General features: G+C 39.2%; 1 protein-coding gene across 1 annotated transcript in view; it reads right to left on the bottom strand.

Moving 5' to 3' along the window:
- The window catches only part of ADGRB3 (adhesion G protein-coupled receptor B3), a gene marked incomplete at both ends in the record, with an annotated part of 540,315 nt that overhangs the window by 313,128 nt on the left and 204,265 nt on the right, over positions 1–22,922 (bottom strand). The window contains 2 exons of the mRNA XM_083351264.1: positions 19,628–19,734; positions 20,222–20,323. Of these exons, the coding sequence (XP_083207390.1) occupies positions 19,628–19,734; positions 20,222–20,323 (209 nt within the window). The remainder of the gene's footprint in view (positions 1–19,627; positions 19,735–20,221; positions 20,324–22,922) is intronic.

Below are 22,922 nucleotides of genomic sequence, written 5' to 3'. Positions count from 1 at the left end.
TTCAATACTTGTGGACATTGATGCTGGATCCCTAGAGATCTATTTTGTCAAAACAACATTCTGTAAAGTTTGGCTAAGAGCAAGAAACACCTATTCATTTCCAGTTACCATAGTTACAAAAACATATCCAAAGTAGAGTAATAAGCATATACAAATGTTCTAAGGAATATTCACAAGATGAATTATGAAAAATGCAGTTGTTGAGAATTTGTTACGTCCACAGATTATCAGTAAATTAATTACTTAATTTATATCTTTTAGGCTAGAGAACTTAAAGGCAAATTATACAAGTCCCTAAGTCTATGAGTAGAACTCCAAGTGGCTCATGTACAGTAGGAATATTTCTCATGAGTTAAATTTAACCACGGCATGAAGCAGTTATATTTTATTGTAGGTATTTCTACTTATAAATATCATTTGCCATTTGGATTCTATCACATGAACTGCTTACATTTTATGATTCTGTAAGGAACTTCCTTCCTTCCTTCCTTCCTTCCTTCCTTCCTTCCTTCCTTCCTTCCTTCCTTCCTTCCTTCCTTCCTTCCTTCCTTCCTTTTCTATAAGGTATGTTAGGCTGAAAGAAAGTGAGGGCTTAATAACTCTTGAACTTCAAAGTTCACCAGTTATGTTTATACAGAGCCCATCCAGCTGTGATTTCTGCAGGGCTGGTTCTTGTCTTTACCTGAGTTCCAATTGTTCTGTCATTAACTCTAGCTACAAAATGTTGCCCTTCCAATTCAAGGGTAGAATGTTGTAAAGGGCATGTTATATCAGATGATACTTATTTTGGATAAAGTATATTTCTGCTCCCACTACATTTATGCTTGAGTAGTTCCAGTCTTAATACATAGTTTGAATTGTTTATTTTTAAGTATATATTCATGTGATGTTTTGATTATAATATCCGTGTGAATAGTTTTTCTACTTTTTGGAACTGTTAATGAAGAATTTTGAAATGTGCTAATTGTCTTCATCTTTGAATTCTTCCAAGCAATTGAAAATATTGCTCAAACAAACATGTGACTGTAGAGTTGCTTAATTGTATAAAATAATTGTCATTGTTCTCCCTTTATATCTAGACAAAGTAGTAGATAGATAATTTTTTCCATTTTTTTCTAAGCAAAGCTACTTTGTTACTTTTTTTTTAATTTGGTATCATTCTGAGCATGGATCAAAGAGTAAAAGAACAAACAGAAGAATCATGTTTCTTCAGTATTACTCCAAAATGAAATGGTGGGTCAATGGAAGATAATAAGGAAACGCAAAATGAGTAGTGATAATGAGCCAAATGAAACAAAGTCGAATGGAAATAAAGATTGAAAAGGTACCATTATAAATAGGAAAAGAACTTAGGATAATCCTTCTCTATTCATTTGGCCATTTTTATGATTCTATTCTTTTCCTATGCAAGCCTCAATATTTAAATACATTACCTCACCTTAATACAGTTAGCCTTTGCTAAGATAGGTCCTTGTTCTTTAAATCAGTATTATCCAAAATAGACAGTCTCCCATAATTTCAATAATTTTTACAGAAGAAAAAATATTGTTATCTTAGCAAGTTGTATCTGCCAATTTTATAGGGACAGTAGTCTTGCCTTCTATGGCATATGTTTACCCTGTTTGAGGTTTATGTGCAAAAACACAGATGGCATGATGCTGATTTTTATAGCTAGATGGCTCCATCAGCTTTCCCACAAATACAGTTACAAAAAAACCTAGACAATGGCTACTCAAAATTCTTAAAACAGTTCAGAAAATTCTGTATTTTTGTATTCTGTATTTTATATGATGCAATATCACCTTAAAACCTATTATGGAACACCATTAAAAATGAACAATGTTATAGTTAGTGTATGTCCTTGTTCCAGTTATTCCACAAGTATAAGCTACTCAGATGCATCTATTCCAACAGTTCAACTTCCCTCTTGAATCCAAAGCTTGTGGAATTTCTTTAACTTTGTGGAATGTCGGTTACCCATTTTTTATTTGGACTGTGAACATATAATTGATTTAAATCCTATCTCTTAATATTGCAATTATCTGTTATTAATCCTGTTGACACTGAAACGCTGTGTGAAGAATTTGCCTGCTGGTGATGTTTAATCAAGGAGAACGTCTTTAAGAGTTTGTCTTCTTTATCTTTATAATGCACAAGTGGAAGAGTCAAGGAGGAGGAAGCTGAATTTCAAAAACCTACTTTTAAAAATGGTATGTTGACAGATAAAACTTGGGGCCAAATGATATGGTTCTTCTTATTTTATGAATCGAAGGCATAAAGTGATATATTGTGACTGTATTTTAAATAAACTCAGTCTGTTAATGTATGCCATGGTTTTTGGGGGGTTTACATTCAGATTAATTACAGTCAGTTGGGTAGGTATGCAGACAGAGACATAGGGGAAAATAGCTAATCTGTGAACTCTGTCTGCTACACTGAACACATCTCAGAAATTGGTGGATGAACTATTAATAGTTAATTGTCCAATCACCTGGATACTGTTTAACTCTGTCATCTCCATAGTACTGATTGTTCTGGCTTTTCACCTTAGCTAGCTGATTTTTATTTCCTCTCACTTCCTGCATCCACCTAAGAAATTCTGTGATTTATTCATTGTACTATGGGTATACAATTTAGTGTAATTTGCAAACACAGTATATCTTGATGTTTATCTGTTTGTTTAAACAAATTATATGGCTGTTCATTTTGCTATTGGAGAAAGAGTGAAGGAGGCCAGGAGTATATGCTCTCTAAAGGATCACCCAAAGCATGAAGGTCATTCCAGCTCCCCAGCTTAAACAAACAGGCTCCTGTGTAGGAAAGCAGTAATATAAGAAGCTACTGAAGGCAGGACTTCCGGTGGCGACGCAACGTCGAAAGACAGCCGTTTTCGGGCTGCCCGCTCCGCAGCTGTGTTTTTCCATCGTAAACAGCGTCTATCAGCTGTTTAGATAGATTTGAAGCCCCCTCCTCGGGAGAAGAGGAGGGGGTGAGGCCCCAGGTAGGGGTTGAGCTCTCTGGGGCCACCTGAGCTGAGAGCTTGGGCGGCTGAAGGATGAGCCCCCCCGAAGCCTGGGTTGCTCCGAGCTGCGCAGCGCCTCTGCTCTGGGATTCTTGGAGCAGAGCCAGGCGTTAGCAACCACCCCTGCCAAAAGGAAATACTTTTGATTATCAAGATGCAGGCAGAGCGGTACAGGAGGTCAAGGTGAAGTGGACTCTTTATTTTTACTCTCTAGCTCAATGGATTTTATAGCTTTAAAGTGAAAGTGCGTAATAAGTGAAAGTGGGGGAAGATGGCGGCTAAAACTTCTAAAGCTCTTCGGAATGCGGGGTCTTCCCTGGTGCAAGAGACCTCACTGCAAGCTTTGCTTCCTCCTGCATCTCCTCCGGTATTGACGCTTAAGGATTTACAAGACGCTCTTGGAAAGCACGCACAACTGATGTCTGATATGATGGATGAAAAGTTGAAAAAGCTGGAGGAGAAATTGGAGGAGAAAATGGAGGAGAAAATGGAGAAATTGGAGAAGAAGATGGAAGAGAAGCTGAGAGCAATGAGGGTGGACATCTTGTCTAAGGTTGTATCCGTAGCTGAATGTGTGCAACAGCTGGATGTAAAAGTGGAGGATCTCAGTCAAAAGAACTCTATATTAGAAGCAAAGGTATTAGAAAATGAAAATATAAGGGATAAAATGGATGAAGAATTGAGCCGTGTTCAGTATAATCAGATGCAGAATGCTATTAGAATTAGGGGTTTAAAGGAGAATGGTAAAGAAGATTTAAAGCAGCTGATTTCTGAGGCTCTGGAAGGGGTACTGGGCCAGTCAGCATCTGAAATTGAGGGAAATATGGACAAAGTTTTTCGTGTAAATTCATGGATTGCAAGACAGAGGAAGTTACCCAGAGATGTGGTGGTCTATTTTACAAAGAGAGTAATTAGAGATGAAGTCATTCAAGCTGCTTATGATACTAATTTGGTAGTGGCTGAGCAAGAAGTTTTGGTTTTAAAAGAGATTCCTCCGAAGATCCTAAGGAGAAGGAAAGATTTCGCATTTCTAGTACAGGAACTTAAGAAACGTGATATTAAGTTCAGATGGGAGATCCCAGTTGGGTTGGTGACAATGCACGAAGGTAAAAGACATCGTTTGGTTACTGTGGCTCAGGCACGTGATTTTTATAGTAATGTGTTAAAAGCAACCCCCCTATCATTTTTGGAAGCTGCAAAAGGACACGGTGTGGGAAAGTTTCAAGATGTTGCAGACAGACAGACAGAGGACAATGGTGGTGGAGGGGATCAAGCTACAGTCTCATCGGTTGCTGCAGGAGGCCAGAAGATGACGCGTGCCGCCCTTAGAAGAGCGAAACGAGAGCAAGAGCAAGACCAGCGGAAAGTTATGGAATCTTCAAAGTGTGCTTACAATGAAGATGTAGGAGGAGAGCGGTCTAAAGAAGTTTTGGGGGTCATGACAGAGCTGCTCCAAAAGTTTTGGGGCGTTAAGATTGTTGATTAAATTTTTAGATTAGAATGTCAATGGAGTAAAATTATTATAGAGGAGAAAGAAAGGTTTTTTTTCTTTTTTTTAATATTTTATATAATTTAAGATTGATGTTATTTGCTTGCTAGAAAAGTATATTAGGGTTACAGACTTAAAGTATGTGTTGAACTAAGAGTGGGTATGTAAGCACCTAATTAATAACAAGTTGTCTTAGAGATTGCTTAAAAAATTTTTTTTATATATACTCTTTTTATTTGAACTTTTATTTGAACTTAAGGATGATTTGGAACTGTGAGACATTTGGCGTGATACACGCAGGAACTATTTTAGATTATAGTTTAGTTTGGTTGGAGATTATTAAGATTAACAGAGATAAGCGCTTTTGGTGCGTAATTGAGAATTTGTTTGGAAATTAGAGAAAGGTGGGAGAATGCAAATAGCAGGTGAAAGTTTTTTTTTCTTTTCCCTTTTTTTTTTGAAATTAATATAAATAAGGACTGGGATTAAGAAAATTTATTTTGAGTAAAGATCTTTTTTTTGTTTTCCTCTTTTTCTTCTCTACTTTATTTGTAATATTAATATTGTTTGTATTCATTTTATATGAGCTAGAGAGAGATAGAATTTATAGTTTATTGTTGATAATATAGGGGTGTTTATGTTTGTTTTTTGATTTTAGGCCCTGTATTTAGCTCTGGGAAGTCGGGGGGGGGAGGAGGGAGTGGGGGAGAGGGATAGGGGTGGGGGAGGGGGGGATTAAAGTCAAAATGTATTGTAAAACTTTTTAAATAAAAAAAAAGAAGCTACTGAAGGCAGATGACTTTCTATGGGGTGCAGATAAGGTCCACACATAAAGGTCCAATTAAACTGATTTATTGTCAGCCTATGCACAGGAATCTTCTCATTTAATGGTAAACATCTGCTTGAAATTACACAAGGGTCAATGGAATTCAAGGGAGGTTGTGGCTACGTTAGGATTCTAGGCTGATCCCTCTTTTAACTCCACCCCCAGGTTCTGTCACATATTCTCTATATACTTTCTTGAAAATGGCAAAGGCATCAATTCACATTGCACAGAAGAAGGCAATAATAAACCATTTATGTATTTTACCAATAAACTTCATGTATAACAATTTAAAGTGATTGGTAAAGTGATTGGGCCCCTCTGTCCAAATGGCATTCAACATGCTACTGAGATACCTGGGGATCCCTAGAGTACCAATAGTCTTATGTTATGGCTAGCTGAAAATTTTGTGGCTATCTGGTTTCTGATGCTGCCTGCAAGGGAAAAAAAGCTGCAAAGGCAGAACTACACAGGAATTTAAAATATAAAAGTAAAAGCATGGGGAAGCACAACAGAATGAAAACTAATTAATTGATTACATGCAGTTATGTTAGACACCAAATTATTGGAATGGACTGCAATTAGACACTTTCAGGCATAAAATTAAACTGTTTGCTACTCAGGGCTTGAAAAACAATGAAGGGATGGCATTGCTTGCAGAGTCAGGGAGGACATAGCAAACACAGCTGGGTATAATACAGTGACTGAATAATATAAATTAGACATCATGGACAATAGTTTAATATGATGATTATCCAAGTTAGTGTCCAACCACCAATCCAGAAGAAGAAGAAGTTGATAAATTTTATAGTCAAGTTCAATCTGAAATTGACAGAACATGCAAGAAACGTGCTGTTTGTGCCTAGAGACTGGAATGTCAAAGTCTGAAATAGTAAGGAGGAAAATATAGTTGGATTACATGGCCTAGGAAACAGAAATGAAACAGAAGAATAGCTTTTTTTGTTGTCAATCCATTGATTTTGTCATTCCTAACATAATATTGAAACAACCAAATGTTTATATACAAGGGCATCTTCATATAGAGCATCCAGAAATCAAACTGAGTAAATTATTGGCACAAGGAAGTGGACTACTCAGTTATGTGGAATGGAATCAAGGCACTTGTTAAGGATAAATGTGAAAAGAGACTGCCAAAGCTGAAGAAATAGAAGAAGGAAAACTGGAGGGCAGAACAAATTGTGCAAGTTGCAAACAAGAGAAGCCTCAGCCAAAAAAAAAAAAAGACAAAGATCTCAGGAAGGCATTTAACAAAGAATTCCAGAGAGCTGTTAAAGATATAAGAAACAGTATTAAAGTGACATGGCTAAAGATACTGGAGATGGAAACAGACACAGGAAAATAAGGAAAGTATTTTAAAAGATGTCCAAACTCAGAAGAAGGTTCCAGTCTCAAATTAGTAGACCAAAGGATGCCAATGGGTACCAGGTTAAAAAATTTCATAGTATATCTGCAGATTTAGCAAGCTACAGAAGAATCAGTAAAATATTTAGCAAATCTGGAGAACGACGTAGTGTGCAACAGTTGGGAAGAGACCAGACTTCATATGAATACCAAGAAACAAGACTTAACAGAGTGTGCAATAATACATTGCATAATACTCTTACTTTCAAAGGTTAGCATCTAACCAAGATTAGAGCCTACCTAGAAAGGAAGATGCAGATACTCAAGCTGGTTTTAGAAAAAGATTTAGAAAAAATAGATGCTATTGCTGATATACAGCCAAGTAATTGAAAGCTACATAATACCAAAAAGAAGTCTGTACTATGGTCCCGTGGTCCTCAACTGCTTTGAAACTCACTGAATTTGGTACTCAACACATTTTGACAGGAAAATTTTGTCCTGACACTCATTTGTTTGGTACTCAGTGCAGAAGCTAGAACTTGTCGGTGTTGGTTGCCTTGTGATTCACTACATTATTTGTTTGGTACTCATCATTTTTGGTACTTATCTCACCTCCTGGAAACAATGATGAGTACCGAGGTACCACTGTATGTGGATTGTTGATTATAGAAAGGCCTTTTGAATTGACCACGTCAAGGAATGTTCTTAGGAAAACAGGAATCTGAAAACATTTCATTGTCCTCATATGAAATTTATACATAGCTTAAGATGTCACAGTCCAGATGGAACATGGCAGCAATATTGCCATTACTATAGCAATGATTCTTCTTTGAACACAGACGTAAAAAATAAAAAAAAATCACAATGTGTGTTCAAAATATTCTCAAAAGTGACTTAGCCACAAACATACACGAGGAATCAGTTGTTATATTGGAATATCATAGCAAATATGACTGCCAGGTAACAAAATCACTTAAAAAGGTATCATGTTTTATTCTTCACCACTCTATCATCATTTAGTGATTCAATAATGAACTGTTTCTCTTTTACATGGAACTAAAATTAGGCATGTTATAGCAAGTTTATTATTAGCTCTCCACACATTTTTATACTTAAAATATGCGCAAAGGCTTGTTCATCTTATCAGAGAAATAAAGCAGGGAGAAAGGCTTGTTTTTCTGGCACAATGTTTCCAAACTGAAACTGTCTCCAGAGGGTATAATTAATATGGGTGTATGTGTGCCCTGTTCATCCATCCGAACCTAATAGCAACAGCTGCTGTGGCTTCCTGTTATGCCATGGCATTGATACATAATAAAAGGAAAAACTGCAAAACCTGGGGGTGATTTTCTTACATCAATACCTCATTTGGTCTCCATTTAGGGCCTCCAAATACCACTCTTAAAAATTTGCCCCAGTTTGAGTATTTCCCATGAACATTATACTAAGCCAATCACATCGTGCCAGAAATTACAGAAATTACTAGTGGTTTCTCTTAGAACAGTATCTTCTTTGGCTATGTGGTATGGGACATCTTATTCATAGGGATGCCTTGTTTGGGCAGCACTTTCTTCAAATAACCAGCATGCTTTGCAAAGGCACCAAGAACCTGCTGAAAAATTGCTGTTGGTGCCGTAAAGACAGCAATCAGGTCAAATATATTAAAGCCTTATTTATACTGCTATATTTTTTTCCCGTTTACTGTTACCACTGTTGAGAAGCAGATAAACTACAGTAATGTCTTGTGTGCAAAATTTGATGCCACAAATATGGTTAGTCTTAATGTGCCAGGAGGCCTGCTGAAGGCATTTTAAGTAAAATTTAATTTGACTTGAAAGCTAGTTCTGATAGTTACTTTTTATTAATGCCGAAGTGAAAACAAAATATGGATATTTTAGCGCAAATGACTATTTTAATCAACAGGTGGTTTGTTTAACCATAATGACCATTCCTTTGACATTAGATACTGACAAGGAATGGACTTCCCCTTGTAAATCCATCATCTCTTATCATGGTTTCTTCCAACATTTTCTTTTCCACATGTAGTCCATTGTAGAGGAATCATGGAATAATTCCACAGAATCTTTTAGTTGGTAGCCTGTGACATTTGCCATTGAAATGAGTTGACCATCATGATCATTCTGGAATTATACACATGATTTCATTCTGGATGAAACAGGGTCTATAACTGCAATATGAAGGCCCCATGGAACAGAATTCAATCAAGTACTAAAGAAACTCCAGTATAAACGTTTCTGTACTTTCCTTTTAGACAGACATCTTGCTTATATTGTAAAACTCTGAAAGGCCAAAGAAGAAGAAGATAATAAGAATAGGAGACAACTAGCTGGGCCTGAAAACAATAGAATATCTTGATTTTTAATGCCCAGACGAACGGGATATTAGAAACAGTCTTGAAACTCTTCTTGGTTAATTTCTTTCTGATATTATATTATTATCAGGAAGGAAAATAGATTTAACTATCTCTGCTTTCATACTGATATGCACCAGCAAATCAATGACCTCTAAAGAAGGACTTTTACATACTGGTTCTGGGAATGACAAAAGAAAAGTTGATCATTTGATTGTTGCTTAGTCTGGTTTTGATGCTCAGAGCACGCAGGTAAGGCAAGAATCAGACTAGGGCAGATCACTGTTGCAACAGAAAAAAATAAAAAATGTGGTAAGAGACAGAAAGAGGGAGGCAGGCAGGGAGGGAGGGAGCCAGGATATTGGCAGGGGGGCAGAGGTCGACCCCTAGGACTCTCGCTTGTGGAGTTCCTCAGGGATCGGTCCTCTCGCATCTCCTGTTCAACATCTATATGAAACCGCTGGGTGAGATCATTCGTGGTTTTGGAGTTGGGTATCATCAATATGCCGATGATACCCAACTTTTTATTTCGACCCCAAACCACCCCAGTGATGCCCTCGCTGTGATGTCCCGTTGCCTGGAGGCGGTTCGGGTCTGGATGGGGAGGAACAGACTTCAACTCAACCCTGACAAGACTGAGTGGCTGTACATTCCGGCATCCCGGGACACCCGGGATGTTCCATCGCTTTCTATGGGGGGTGAGCTTCTACCCCCTGTGGATAGGGCTCGCAACTTGGGAGTCCTCCTAGATTCACGACTCACTCTGGATGATCATATAGTGGCCGTGACTAGGGGGGCTTTTGCCCAGGTTCGCATGGTGCGCCAGTTGCGGCCCTATCTAGACCGGGAGGCCTTATGTACAGTCACTCATGCGCTCGTGACCTCTCGCCTAGACTACTGTAATGCTCTCTACATGGGGCTTCCCTTGAAGACTACTCGGAGGCTCCAACTGGTACAGAATGCAGCCGCGAGAGTTGTCTTGGGAGTTTCCCGGTACTCCCATGTTACACCTTTGCTCCGTGAGCTGCATTGGTTACCAGTTGTCTTCCGGGTAAGGTTCAAGGTCTTGGTTATGATCTTTAAGTCCCTACATGGCATGGGTCCGCGATACCTCGAGGACCACCTGCTGCCGGCGTCAACTCCCCTCTGCCCTGTGCGTGCCCACAAAGAGGGCCTCCTCAGGGTGCCTCCGGTCAAGGAATGTCGACTGGTGGCCCCCAGGGGGAGGGCCTTCTCTGTGGGTGCTCCGGCATTATGGAACCAACTGCCGGTTGAGCTCCGGACGGCATCGGACCTCCGATCCTTCCGCCGCGGGTTGAAGACCCATTTATTTGAATTAATTTAATTTAATTTAATTTAATAACATTTATATACCGCCCTTCTCCCTGAGGACTCGGGGCGGTTCACAGGGCAGAATAAAATAACCAATACAAACATTAAAAACAGATTAAACAATTGCCCTAGTTAAAAACAATATGATACAACGCTAAAACCCCCAGAAAAATTAAAAACAAAAAATAAAACAACCCCAACACTCCCCCTCAGGCTAGGCCGGCTTGTACAAACAAAAATGTCTTGAGATCGCGGCGGAAGGAGCGAAGATCGGGCGCCATCCGGAGCTCTACCGGTAGCTGATTCCACAGCTCCGGAGCGCCCACAGAGAAGGATCTCCCCCTGGGGGCCACCAATCGACATTCTCTGATCGGTGGCACCCTGAGGAGGCCCTCTCTGTGGGAACGCACAGGGCGCAGGGAGCTTGATGCCGGCAGCAGATGTTCCCTGAGGTACTCCGGCCCCATGCCATGGAGTGCTTTGAATACCGTTACCAGTACCTTGAATCTCACCCGGAAGACAACTGGCAACCAATGCAGCTCACGGAGCAGAGGTGTAACGTGGGAGTATCGGGAGACTCCCAACACCACTCTCGCGGCTGCATTCTGTACCAGTTGGAGCTTCCGAGTGGTCCTCAAGGGCAGCCCCATGTAGAGAGCGTTGCAGTAGTCCAGACGAGAGGACACGAGCGCATGAGTGACCGTGCACAGATCATCCCGGCTAAGATAGGGCCGCAACTGACGCACCAGGCGAACCTGTGCAAAGGCCCCCCTAGTCACGGCTCCTATATGATCTTCCAAGGTGAGCCGTGAATCTAGGAGGACCCCCAAGTTGCGAGCCCTATCTACGGGGGGTAATAATTCACCCCCCATAGTTAGAGGTGGAATGTCCGAATAAACCCGGGATGAAGATATGCAAAGCCACTCAGTCTTGTCGGGGTTGAGCTGGAGTCTGTTCCTCCCCATCCAGACCCGAACCGCCTCCAGGCAACGGGACATCACGTCGAGGGCATCACTGGGGTGGTTTGGGGTCGAAAAGAAAAGTTGGGTATCATCAGCGTACTGATGATACCCAACTCCAAAGCCACGAATGATCTCACCCAGCGGCTTCATATAGATGTTGAACAGGAGAGGCGAGAGGACCGACCCCTGAGGAACTCCACAAATGAGAGACCTCGCGGTCGACCTCTGCCCCCCTGCCAACACCGACTGCGAACGTCCCAAGAGATAGGAGGAGAACCACCGTAAAACTGTGCCTCCCACTCCCAATCCCCTGAGACGCCGCAGCAAGATACCATGGTCGATGGTATCGAAAGCCGCCGAGAGGTCTAATAGGACTAGGACAGAGGAATGCCCCCTGTCCCGAGCCCTCCAGAGATCATTCACCAGCGCGACCAATGCCGTCTCCGTGCTGTGCCCGGGCCTGAAACCCGATTGGTACGGGTCTAGATAATCCGCTTCATCCAGGACCAGAGGGAGCTGATGCGCCACCACACTCTCAACAACCTTCGCAAGAAAGCGAAGGTTGGAGACAGGACGAAAGTTATTCAATACAGCAGGGTCCAGGGCAGGCTTCTTGAGGAGAGGCCTCACCACCGCCTCCTTCAAGACGGCGGGGAAGATACCCTCACTCAAAGAAGCCGATATAACTGCCTGGAACCAGCTGCGTGTCCTCTCCCGGGCTGCATAAACCAGCCAGGAAGGGCACGGGTCCAATAAACATGTGGTGGTGCTCAGCCTCCCCATGATCCTGTCCACTTCCTCCGGAGTCACAGAATCAAACTCCTCCCAGATGATATCGACAAGACCACCCGTGTCCTGATCGTCAGACTCTGCCCAGTCAGAGTCCAGACCGGTCCGAATCCGAGCGATTTTGTCCGACAGATGTTGGTTAAACTCCTCGGCACGGCCCTGCAAGGGATCCTCCCTCACCTCCTGATTTAGGAGGGAGCGAGTCACCCTAAACAGGGCGGCCGGACGATTATCTGCGGACGCGATAAGGGTGGCGAAGTGGTTAGACCTCGCCTCCCTTATCGCAGCGAGATAAGACCTAATGTAGGCTCTTAGTCGCAATCGGTCGGATTCGGATCGGCTGGACCTCCAACCGCTCTCTAGGCCCCGTCTCCGACGCTTCATCTCCCGAAGCTCCGCAGAGAACCATGGAGCTCGACGGGATCTGCACCGGGTCAGGGGCCGCAGGGGTACAACTCGATCAAGAGCCTCAGTGGCCGTCCTTTCCCAGGCTTCCACTAAGGCATCTGCCGAGCTGTGAGCAAGGGAGGCAGGTGGGGACCCCAGAGCTGTCTGGAACCTCTGGGGATCCATTAAGCGTCTGGGGCGGTACCATTTAATTGGTTCCAAACACCCACGGCGGGGGGTGGCAAAACGGAAGACCAGTCGCAGGAGATGATGATCGGTCCATGACAGGGGCATAATAATTGGAGAGCCCCCACCAAGATCATCTAACCACTGTCCAGATAAAAAAACTAGGTCAAGGGTGTGGCCTCCCTCATGAGTCGGTCCCGAAATTACCTGCGTCAGGTCCATGGCCGTCATGGAAGCCATGAACTCCCGGGCCAACTCAGATGATCCTCCCAGCGATGGTAGGTTGAAATCCCCCAAAACTATAAGTTTCGGGAACTCAACCACCAGCGCAGAGAGGACATCGAGCAGCTCAGGCAGGGCTGCTGCTGCATGACTAGGCGAAAGGTACACCAGCAGCAAGCCCAACTGCGCACCAGGGCCGCATCTCAAAAAGAGAGACTCACACCCGACTATCTGAGGAACAGTGGCCTCCCGCGGGTCTGGCCTGATGGGGGTATATGGGTTTTTTTATAGGTTTTTATTATTTTATCATTCTTGTATTTTAATTGGGCATTGGTTTAATTTTCTTTTAATTTTTGTATTGTTATTTATATATGCCCTGTGAACCGCCCTGAGTCCCTCAGGGAGAAGGGCGGTATAGAAATCTCAATACATTAAATTAAATTAAATTAAAAATAAGTATATAAAACAGTCCTTATCGATAAATATAGGGATAGAGTGGAAAAGAAAGGGTTTTTTTTTGGAGAAAAGAGCAGTGGCAAAAATTGAAAGCCTCATGGGATGAGGAATTTAGTAATGCTAATTTCATATCTACTTGAAGTGAAAATTTCTACCTGACTCCTATAATGAGCCATTAGGAAAATAAATGAATTGGATAGAAGAAAGTCTTCAGTTTCCAGTGTGAGAGCAAGGAATTTTCATCAAGGAAAAGAGGCACTGGAAGATACATGAATTTTGTAATATTATTTGGAACAAAAAAAATTGAAATCAGCTTTAATGAACTGCAACAGAAGCAAATATTTATTCACCTCACAGCTCTTTTGTTTCAAGTTCCATTTCATTGTAGCAGCTGCAATAATACGAGAAAGAGGGAAACCACTTTTGTGACCTAAATTTGTAAAAAGAATAGAAGTATCTTTTACAGGACACATGCTATTTTTGATAACTATTTGTTCTCTCTCTCTCTGGTTTCCAACATATTAGAATGAGAAATGCTCTTCAGAGATTAGTTTTCTATGACCCAGAAATGTGCAATCTAATCCATTTTTTAGAGTTCACAGGTACATTTCATTTCATAGTTGATCTGACAGAATAGTTGGGTTCCACTGTAACTTTTCCATTTAAGAAATGACTGATCATTAAGTTGGGAGTGTGCCATGGTCTCATTTAAAATGACCATCCTTTCATTTGGAGGCAACAGGAATGTAGTTCAAGAGAACAAGATTGCAGTGCTGATGGGAGGGGAGGAATCAAGGACAGTAGTACAGTGAATCAATCACTATAGCCTAGTTTAAGAAAGGAAAATCATTCCTCAAACACTTAATAAATTTGAGTTCATGTTTTAAAAGACCAAACGACAATAACAACCTTTGTCAGAGCTGCTATCAGGAGATGCAAATAAAACCTGTATTTAAGGACGTGATTTTAGCATTCATGGGTATGCATGTATGTGTACGCATGTGTGTGTATGCATGTACATATGCACACAAAGAGAGAATCAGAAAGTAATCACCATATATTGCTTACTGAATGACCAAACAGGGACAGGAAACTATAAACATTTTGAGTGCTACTCCAAATACTTGATGCCAGCTGGAGTTTTTATTCTGAGTTCATCACACGTAGATGATTCAGTTACTGAATTGACAGCACTGATGGATATGTTCCTCATCTCCTTCTTAGACAAAGCTTCTCCAAGCGTATTGTTTGTGCAATGAGTAATTTCTTTGCCAAAGACACTTGAATATGGTCAAATGATCAGCATGTACTGTATATCTTTATGTATATTTTCTGAAAGAGCTCTCACACATCACCTACAGTTCTTTAATTACCAGTACTTGCTACTATAGTGAACAATAGAAACAATGGAATTAACTGAAATGAAGAAATAGAATACCAAGTAATGTTTTTTTAAGACAAACAAAATAATATTTGTTGTTTCAAGACAACATTACTGCCCACTAATCATTTATATATTCTTTTAGACTGCATGGAACATATAAATGCACCACAAATTATGTTATATGAATCAAGTTGGAAAGGGGGAACCAGGAGAATTGTTAGACAATATTGGAAAGCCAAATCTATACCTGATTTTTCACAGCAAATTATGCACATATGTCAATTGTTTCTTTATATATACAGCATGGGAGAGGATTTCTGGCAAGTTGGTAATGATCAAATTGGCAAGTTTCTCTATCAATGACTGTTTTTTATATTTTAATGGCATTTTTGAATTTTAATTTCTTTTTTAAGAATAGTAAATCAGTATATTATATTTGTATACAATTCTATGAATTTAAATAATGTTTTAAGATTATTTGAAAAAATTGATCTCATTTAGTGACCACAATTAGGATTCCTAACAGCAACTCCATTGTTAAGCAATGTGGTTGCTAGGTGAAAACCAAAACTGTGGTTATGATCTTACTTCAGCTTACTATGCTTTACAAACCTTTGGAAATTATAAATGTGAGGACTGGTTGCAAAGTTACTTTCTAATCTCTGTTGTAAGTGAATATTGCCTGACAAGGCAGTCATTAAATGAGGATTACTGGACTTCCAGTTTTTGCGTCTGCAGCACATGGCTATGCCAGAGTGGTCCTCCACTCCCCATGGCTTGTTTGTTCCTGCTTGGGTGACCCTACATGAGTCCAAAGTTGCCCCGGAAAGGTGACTGTGAAGGAGAGGCGCCCCATCAATCATGAAGCAACTGCAATCGCTTTGTTTGATCTGGGAAAAGCCCTCCTAACCCAACTGGAGAAAGGCTAGTGTGAGATCAGCGTCTAGCTCAAGCTGCTTGCAGCCGAAGTCCCAGAGCACAAACCTAAACATCAGTGAACAGCGTGCTTGGAATTAATGAGAGTACTGATCTTCTTTCTTCTATCTACTATTTAAATCCTTGAAAAGATCCCCAAAGCAAGAAAACCTCCAGAAGTGAAGGCAGGGGACTATATCCCCATTCCCTTACAGACGGAAGCGGCAAATTAACACAAAAGGTGGAAAGAGATATACTAAAATGTTATTTAAAATATTTCAGTCTGGACAAATCTAGGAATTAAAAAAACTGTCAAGATTATACTCTAAATATTTCTGATGGAATTATAAAAATATATAACAAAAAAACTTTTTGATTGAAAGAAAAACTGAAAAAAGAAATAACTGCTGACATCTAGTGGAGAATCAGAGAACAGAACTCTAACAATAAGGACCCAGAAATTGGCAGAATGTCCAGAAACAAAGAAAAAGTTGTTCCTTTGAATTGCAAATAACCTTGAAGACAGCTGAGAACAAAGGAAGAGCCAGCTATAAGATTAAAAAGTGTTCGAAAGAAAATAAAAACAAAAAACACACACCTGGACTGTTGCTTAAACCTAAGAACTGTTTATGGGGAAAAAAAACACAACCTTGGCTTTTTGGCTAATCTATTAGAGGAGAATTTGCAGGAAGGATTTAAAGTGGCTTAGTATGCTGAATCTGTAATTTTGATTGACTGATAAATTGACTTTTGAATTAAAACTTTGATGAAAGATTATTTGAAGGGGGAAGACAACATGGATATCACATACGTATCAAAAAATGACAGGATGCCACATTCAATATTTTCTCCTGAAGGACTTAGCCTGGAAAATCAAGGGTCTACAGAAGCAATACTTCAAAGCAATATAAATACTTTCCCAGAGGAAATATATGTAATTTTAGGACAAATACAAATGACAATAGATCCAAACCACAACGAAATTCAGAACAACTTTGAGTATTTAAATAAGCATATTTCCAATCTAAATCTACAATTAAAAAATACCCAGGAAATAACAAAAAAGGAACAAACAAATAAGACAGCAGATTACAAACTAGAAGAGTATGATCAAATTGATGAAATAACAAAGGAAAAGAATTACAATTTGACACAAACAGGAAGAAATCTACAAGGTTCTGATACAACAAGAAAAACTAAATGATTAGGAAAATTATTAAAGTTTGGGAGACAGAAAGAATTTATCTTACTTACTTCATCTTTTGTATTCCCAACATCATTTGTAAAAATACAGGAACTGTTAGGTAAGCAGATTACATCAACTTGGAAAATTACTTGGCAAAAGAAGAAGACCAGAGACAGATACAAGAGGTTTGACTTACCCTACCAAAGGGGTGTCAAACTCAATTTCATTGAGGGCCGCATCAGCATTGCGGTTGCCCTCAGAGGGCCGGGTGGGTATGGCCAGGTTGGGCGTGGCCTACTGGGTGGGTGTGGCTAGAGTGCGTATGGCCTACTGGGTGGGTGTGGCCAGCTCTACATCGTTCGCATCAAGGGTGCCTATGGGGGCCTGGGCAGGAGTGGGACAGATCTGAGGGTCTCTGGCAGAAGGAGGGTCTCTGGGCCAGAGCCAAGGCAGTGGGGGCTGTTCCCTCACTGTTTCCAGGATGGCTTCGGAGGCCACATGAAACCACTTTGCGGGCCAGATCCGGCCCCCGGGCCTTGTTTCACATGTCTGCCCTACCAGATGGACTATTACATGAATAAACATTTTTTGAATATGACTAAAAGAACAGAGAATTTTGAACATAAAGGGGCCTTATAACAAGAAGGATAATGAGATTTAAGTAATATAGTATGTTTTATAATATATTAAATGTTAAAATAGTAGGTTGATGTAACTTTTATTAATATATAAGTAAAATATAAACTGATTAAAAAGGATGTTATACACAGAGATTTTAAGACAGATAAAAAGTATAGCATTTTTATAATGCATGACATAAAATATTGGGATGATGTACCTAAATGGGAAAATTTAGGCAGTGAAGATGACTAATATAAAGAAATTATGACTGATAAGAATTGGATTGAATATAAGGGAATCTAAGGGAACAAAGTTATAAAAATAGGATGTATGCTGAACTAATGAGATGATGGTTATGAGAATAATCTAAACTGAAAAAATGTTATATATAGAGATTATTATTATTGTTGTTGTTAGTTGCGAAGTCGTGTCCGACCCATCGCGACCCTATGGACAATGTTCCTCCAGGCCTTCCTGTCCTCTACCATCTTCTGGAGTCCATTTAAGCTCAGTTATTATTATTATTATTATTATTATTATTATTATTATTATTATTATATAAATATAAAAAAATGCCTATACCTAATCATTTATATATTGAAAATATTAAGAATTATATTTTGGCTAAGGTTGAAGAAGGAAAATACAAGCGGGAGAGGGAAAGATCAAAGAAATGTATTATTAATTAATATATTAATTATGGAATTATCAAATTTAATCATTTTTGACGGTTAATTATTACTGTCCTTTTTTTGTTAAAATATAAACCAAGACAACACGCTGTACACCAGACACTAGAGATTGTTATAGTTAAAAACCAATAAAATATCTATAAAATAAAAAATGAGGATTACCTCTACTGCTAAGCTTGTAAGCCGCCCTGAGTCTTCGGAGAAGGGCAGGATATAAATGGAATTAAAAATAAATAAAAAATAAATGTACTTTTGTTTGCATCCCCACCCGCCAAAAAGGTATATGAAGAAAGAAAATTCACATTCTTGTATTCAAGAATGTTAAGTTCAGTTGTTAGGTTCAGTAGGAACTTGTGTCAGTGGCAGCTGTTATTCCTTCTTTCCTGGTTAGACAGAAGTGAGGAAGAACAGCAGTGCCACTTTGAAGATCCCAGACAGATGTGTGCATGTACTTCCACTGGCTACAGAGGAAGAGAAATAGGGCAACAGCAGGAATAGAATTTCTAATTGGAATGTGTTTAATGTGCATTTATACAAAGCTATGCCTGCCCAGTGCAATATAAATTATATAGAGACAAAAGCACCTTGGGGTGGTATTGTGAAAAAGGAAAATAGGGAGGAAAGTGCATTTGGAGAATGAAAGGAGAGAAATAGCTAAGAGAGTCTTTGACTGGTTATTTTTGCAATAAGTGCTATTAAGATTATTTGTTTTAATCCCAATAGCGAATCTGGGGACTCAGAGTCAGTTGACTGGAGCAGCCTGTAAGTTGTGTACCAAGAAAAAAAATAAGTAATAAAGAAATTATTGCAAATCTAAACAATATTTAGAATGGAGGGAAACGAACTTCCATATGTTCATATTATCTGGAAAAGAAAGAAAGATCTTTGATTCACTTTTCAAAAGCAATCTGCGCTTCTGTCATTTTTCTTTGGTTATCTCTTGCACTAAATTTATGCCGTTATGCTTGTTCTCAGCTGAAGTAGAACTGAGGGGGGAAAAAATGTATCCGGGCTACTGATTTATGGGCGTACCATTAAAGCGCTGAATGAGTTATAAAATGTTCTGTGGCTTCAGGAAATCTAATATATTCACAATCAGGATTCCCTAGTAAACCTAAAGAAGTTTGTGGCTTCCACTGCCTATAAACATTTTATAAGAGAAAGAATAGAAAGGCCAGAAACCATGCATTATTTCATAATCACACGAGCTCGTCGGAAAATAAATAAATAAATAAACCTGAACAAAATAATAAAACAAAGGATGAAAACAAATGACATGCATATTCCCCCTCCCCTACCTTATAGCAACGTTTATTTTTCTTTAGCCATCAGATGATCTGACTGAATAGCAAAACAGTTTATCCCCATAATGTTGTTGTTTAAGCAATGAATAAATAGAGCAAGTACTAAAGCTGGCTTTGCACCTACTGAATGCTGCAAGTGTTTGTACTCATTTGATATGCATCTAGCAAAGCTCGGCTGTTCCCAGAAGGCAACTCCGTGAAGGCTGAGAGAGCAGCGCCTGCTAGTGGTACCTGTGAGTCATAAAGAACAAGGAGAAGGAGGAACAAAAGGATGAGGGGAGGGGGAGAAAAATGCAATAGAAACACAAGTCAGAATCAACACAAAGAAGTCCATTCAGAAGAATTCTGTATCCTTGTTGAGAGCGTGCACCACAAATATTACATTATAATAGGAAGCATCAGCTTTTCCTTAGGAAAATGATTTCCTTAGGAAAAGGGTCAGAGTAAAATATAGGAATATTATGAATTTCTTTTGTTGACCAGGTCATTATTTCCAGCAAACTAGCTTAAGAATAGAATAATAATTGCTTACTACAGGAAGTACCCGGAGGCGAAGTGTGAAACATACAGATTTTTTTTAAAAAAGTAATGTATACATTATTTAGGACTGGAAGATTTTAGTTTAAAGAATACTGTAATCATGTAAACTATAAAGGGGCAAAATATTTTTTTCTGATTTATAATAATTCAGATGGGATTAAGGAAGCAGTAACAATACCTGTAGCATTAAGAGGGCATCGATTGAATGCCATATCCCCTGCTGGCGTCCTTTTCCAAACGAATGATATCAAATAATCTTCAGGACATATTTCATAAGGTGCTGCAATTTAAAACAAAACAAAACACTGAATATGAATTATGGACTTGGCAAGTACATGCAGTGAGAATAATTGATCAGTTGAACAGCTTGCCTCCAGGAGTTGTGGGTGCTGGACATTTTAAAAAACAGACTGGGCAACCATTTGACTGGAATGGTATAAGGCTCCTGCCTTGAGCAGTGGACTGAACTGGAAGACCTCTGAGGTTCCCTCCCAGTCCTATGTGATAAGGAATGTGCAGAGTATCTCTTGAGCTAACAAGAGCTTGCACAGAAAAAGAGGATACTGAGAGTAGTCAAGTTTACGCAGCAACCACACAGATACACTGAGGTGTGTAAAAAGAATTTACTTGTGGAATAATACAATAGCACAGTCCAAGAAAAAATCAGTCCAGGTGATACATGAGTAAAGAGATGATAGCAAATAACAATAGTCCAAGGATTATCCAATACAGAGTCTTCTTACCAGTCCGTAAGTCAAAACACAGTTCTTCAGGTTTAGCAAACAGTAGCAAACCCACAAACCACAATAATCAGCAAGTAACAGCAAACGTAACAGAGAGGATAACAGAAAGAAACTATGTCTCTAGCTCCCTCTTATGGCCATTGGAAAAACAGCATTGGCCAATCATCACACATTTAAAGTGATACAATACAATTTCTATTACAACAATACAATCATAGTTTATATATATTGCCAACCCAACCAGTTAGGCCATAGTCATCTACCTAACATTCTCCCCTTTGGGTAGGACAATATATTGCTCTTTACAACCTTAGGCCATAGCTTGCACAACAATCTTATGTTCTAAGTTGCAAGACTCTGTTAAGTTTCCAGGTAAAATGCAAAGGGTTTGCTATAAAGGTTTACAGAGATGGTCCTGACTTTGATGGTCTTCTCTAAATGTCTGCAAGCCTGGTTCATTTCCCCCCCCCCCCCAGAGAATGGGCAAGCATATGGGATGAGCATTCAAACTGGAAGAAATGTAAAATGGTTTGGCTTGTGTATTTTGCTTTTTTATTTTCTGTTCTGGGTGTTTTATGTATTCTCATAGCAGGAGACATTACTATTGTTCCATCAGCATGGTCAACTCGGTTTCTGACTGAAGTATTTATATATCTATATATCTATATATATCTATATATCTATATATATCTATATATCTCTATATATATATCTATATATATCTATATATATCTATATATCTATCTATATCTATCTATATCTATATCTATCTATCTATCTATCTATCTATCTATCTATCTATATATATATATTGCTCAAATATATATATATATATATATATATATATATATATATATATATATATATATATTGCTTATATATATATATTGCTTATATATATACATATTGCTTATATATATATATATATATATATATATATATATATATATATATATAGCTTATATATATATATATTGCATATATATATATATATATATATATATATATATATATATATATATATATATGCAAATTATTCAAATTGCTAATAAAGAATTTGGGAGGCTAAGATGATCATTTCGAACTCTTTATGTTCTCATCAGTTAGTCATACCCTTTATTTGAGATTCGAACCCGGGCTGATTATATATCAGGCAGTGTTTTAACCTCCTGAGCCACGGGTTCTTTCTTATATTAGCTGGAAGGCAAGGCAAATGTATGTTTAAGTATTTGTCAAGGCTTTTTGAATGGACCTTGCTAATTAACTCTTTCATTCCTGTTTTGGCCCGGCTCAGGGCTTATCCACAGGACATAGTCAACTTATGACAGCTCATTATTTGTGCAAATTATTCAAATTGCTAATAAAGAATTTGGGAGGCTAAGATGATCATTTCGAACTCTTTATGTTCTCATCAGTTAGTCATACCCTTTATTTGAGATTCGAACCCGGGCTGATTATATATCAGGCAGTGTTTTAACCTCCTGAGCCACGGGTTCTTTCTCTCTTATATTAGCTGGAAGGCAAGGCAAATGTATGTTTAAGTATTTGTCAAGGCTTTTTGACAAATACTTAAACATACATTTGCCTTGCCTTCCAGCTAATATAAGAGAGAAAGAACCCGTGGCTCAGGAGGTTAAAACACTGCCTGATATATAATCAGCCCGGGTTCGAATCTCAAATAAAGGGTATGACTAACTGATGAGAACATAAAGAGTTCGAAATGATCATCTTAGCCTCCCAAATATTTGGGATTATGTTGTGCCGGTAATGGTGGCAAAGTGTCATTTCACTACCTTTATGCATCCATAGATAGATTTCCAATGGCCCTGATCAGGTTGTCTCATTTCTTGCTGAGTAGGGATGAATCACAGGAACGTCTACTGGGCTGCTGGAACAATATTCTAGTGATCTCACAGATAAAATCATTTGGATTTGCTGAGTGTTGAACTCCAACTAGGCAAGTTCAATTGAGCTGCTTGATGCATGATCTTGTGGGTTTCCTTGTTTTGGGCTTCAGTCTACAACTCCATATGAAGTGGACAGTTTCCTTCAAACTGTGAACTCAGTCACCTGTTTCTTAGTTTCAAACCTTTCCTGGGAATTTAAAGTTGGCTTGGAAGTGATTCATGCAGTAGT

This window comes from Vipera ursinii (genome assembly GCF_947247035.1).
Source record: "Vipera ursinii genome assembly, chromosome: 1".
NCBI classification, from domain to species: Eukaryota; Metazoa; Chordata; class Lepidosauria; order Squamata; family Viperidae; genus Vipera; species Vipera ursinii.
This window is presented reverse-complemented; position numbering and strand designations above follow the sequence as displayed.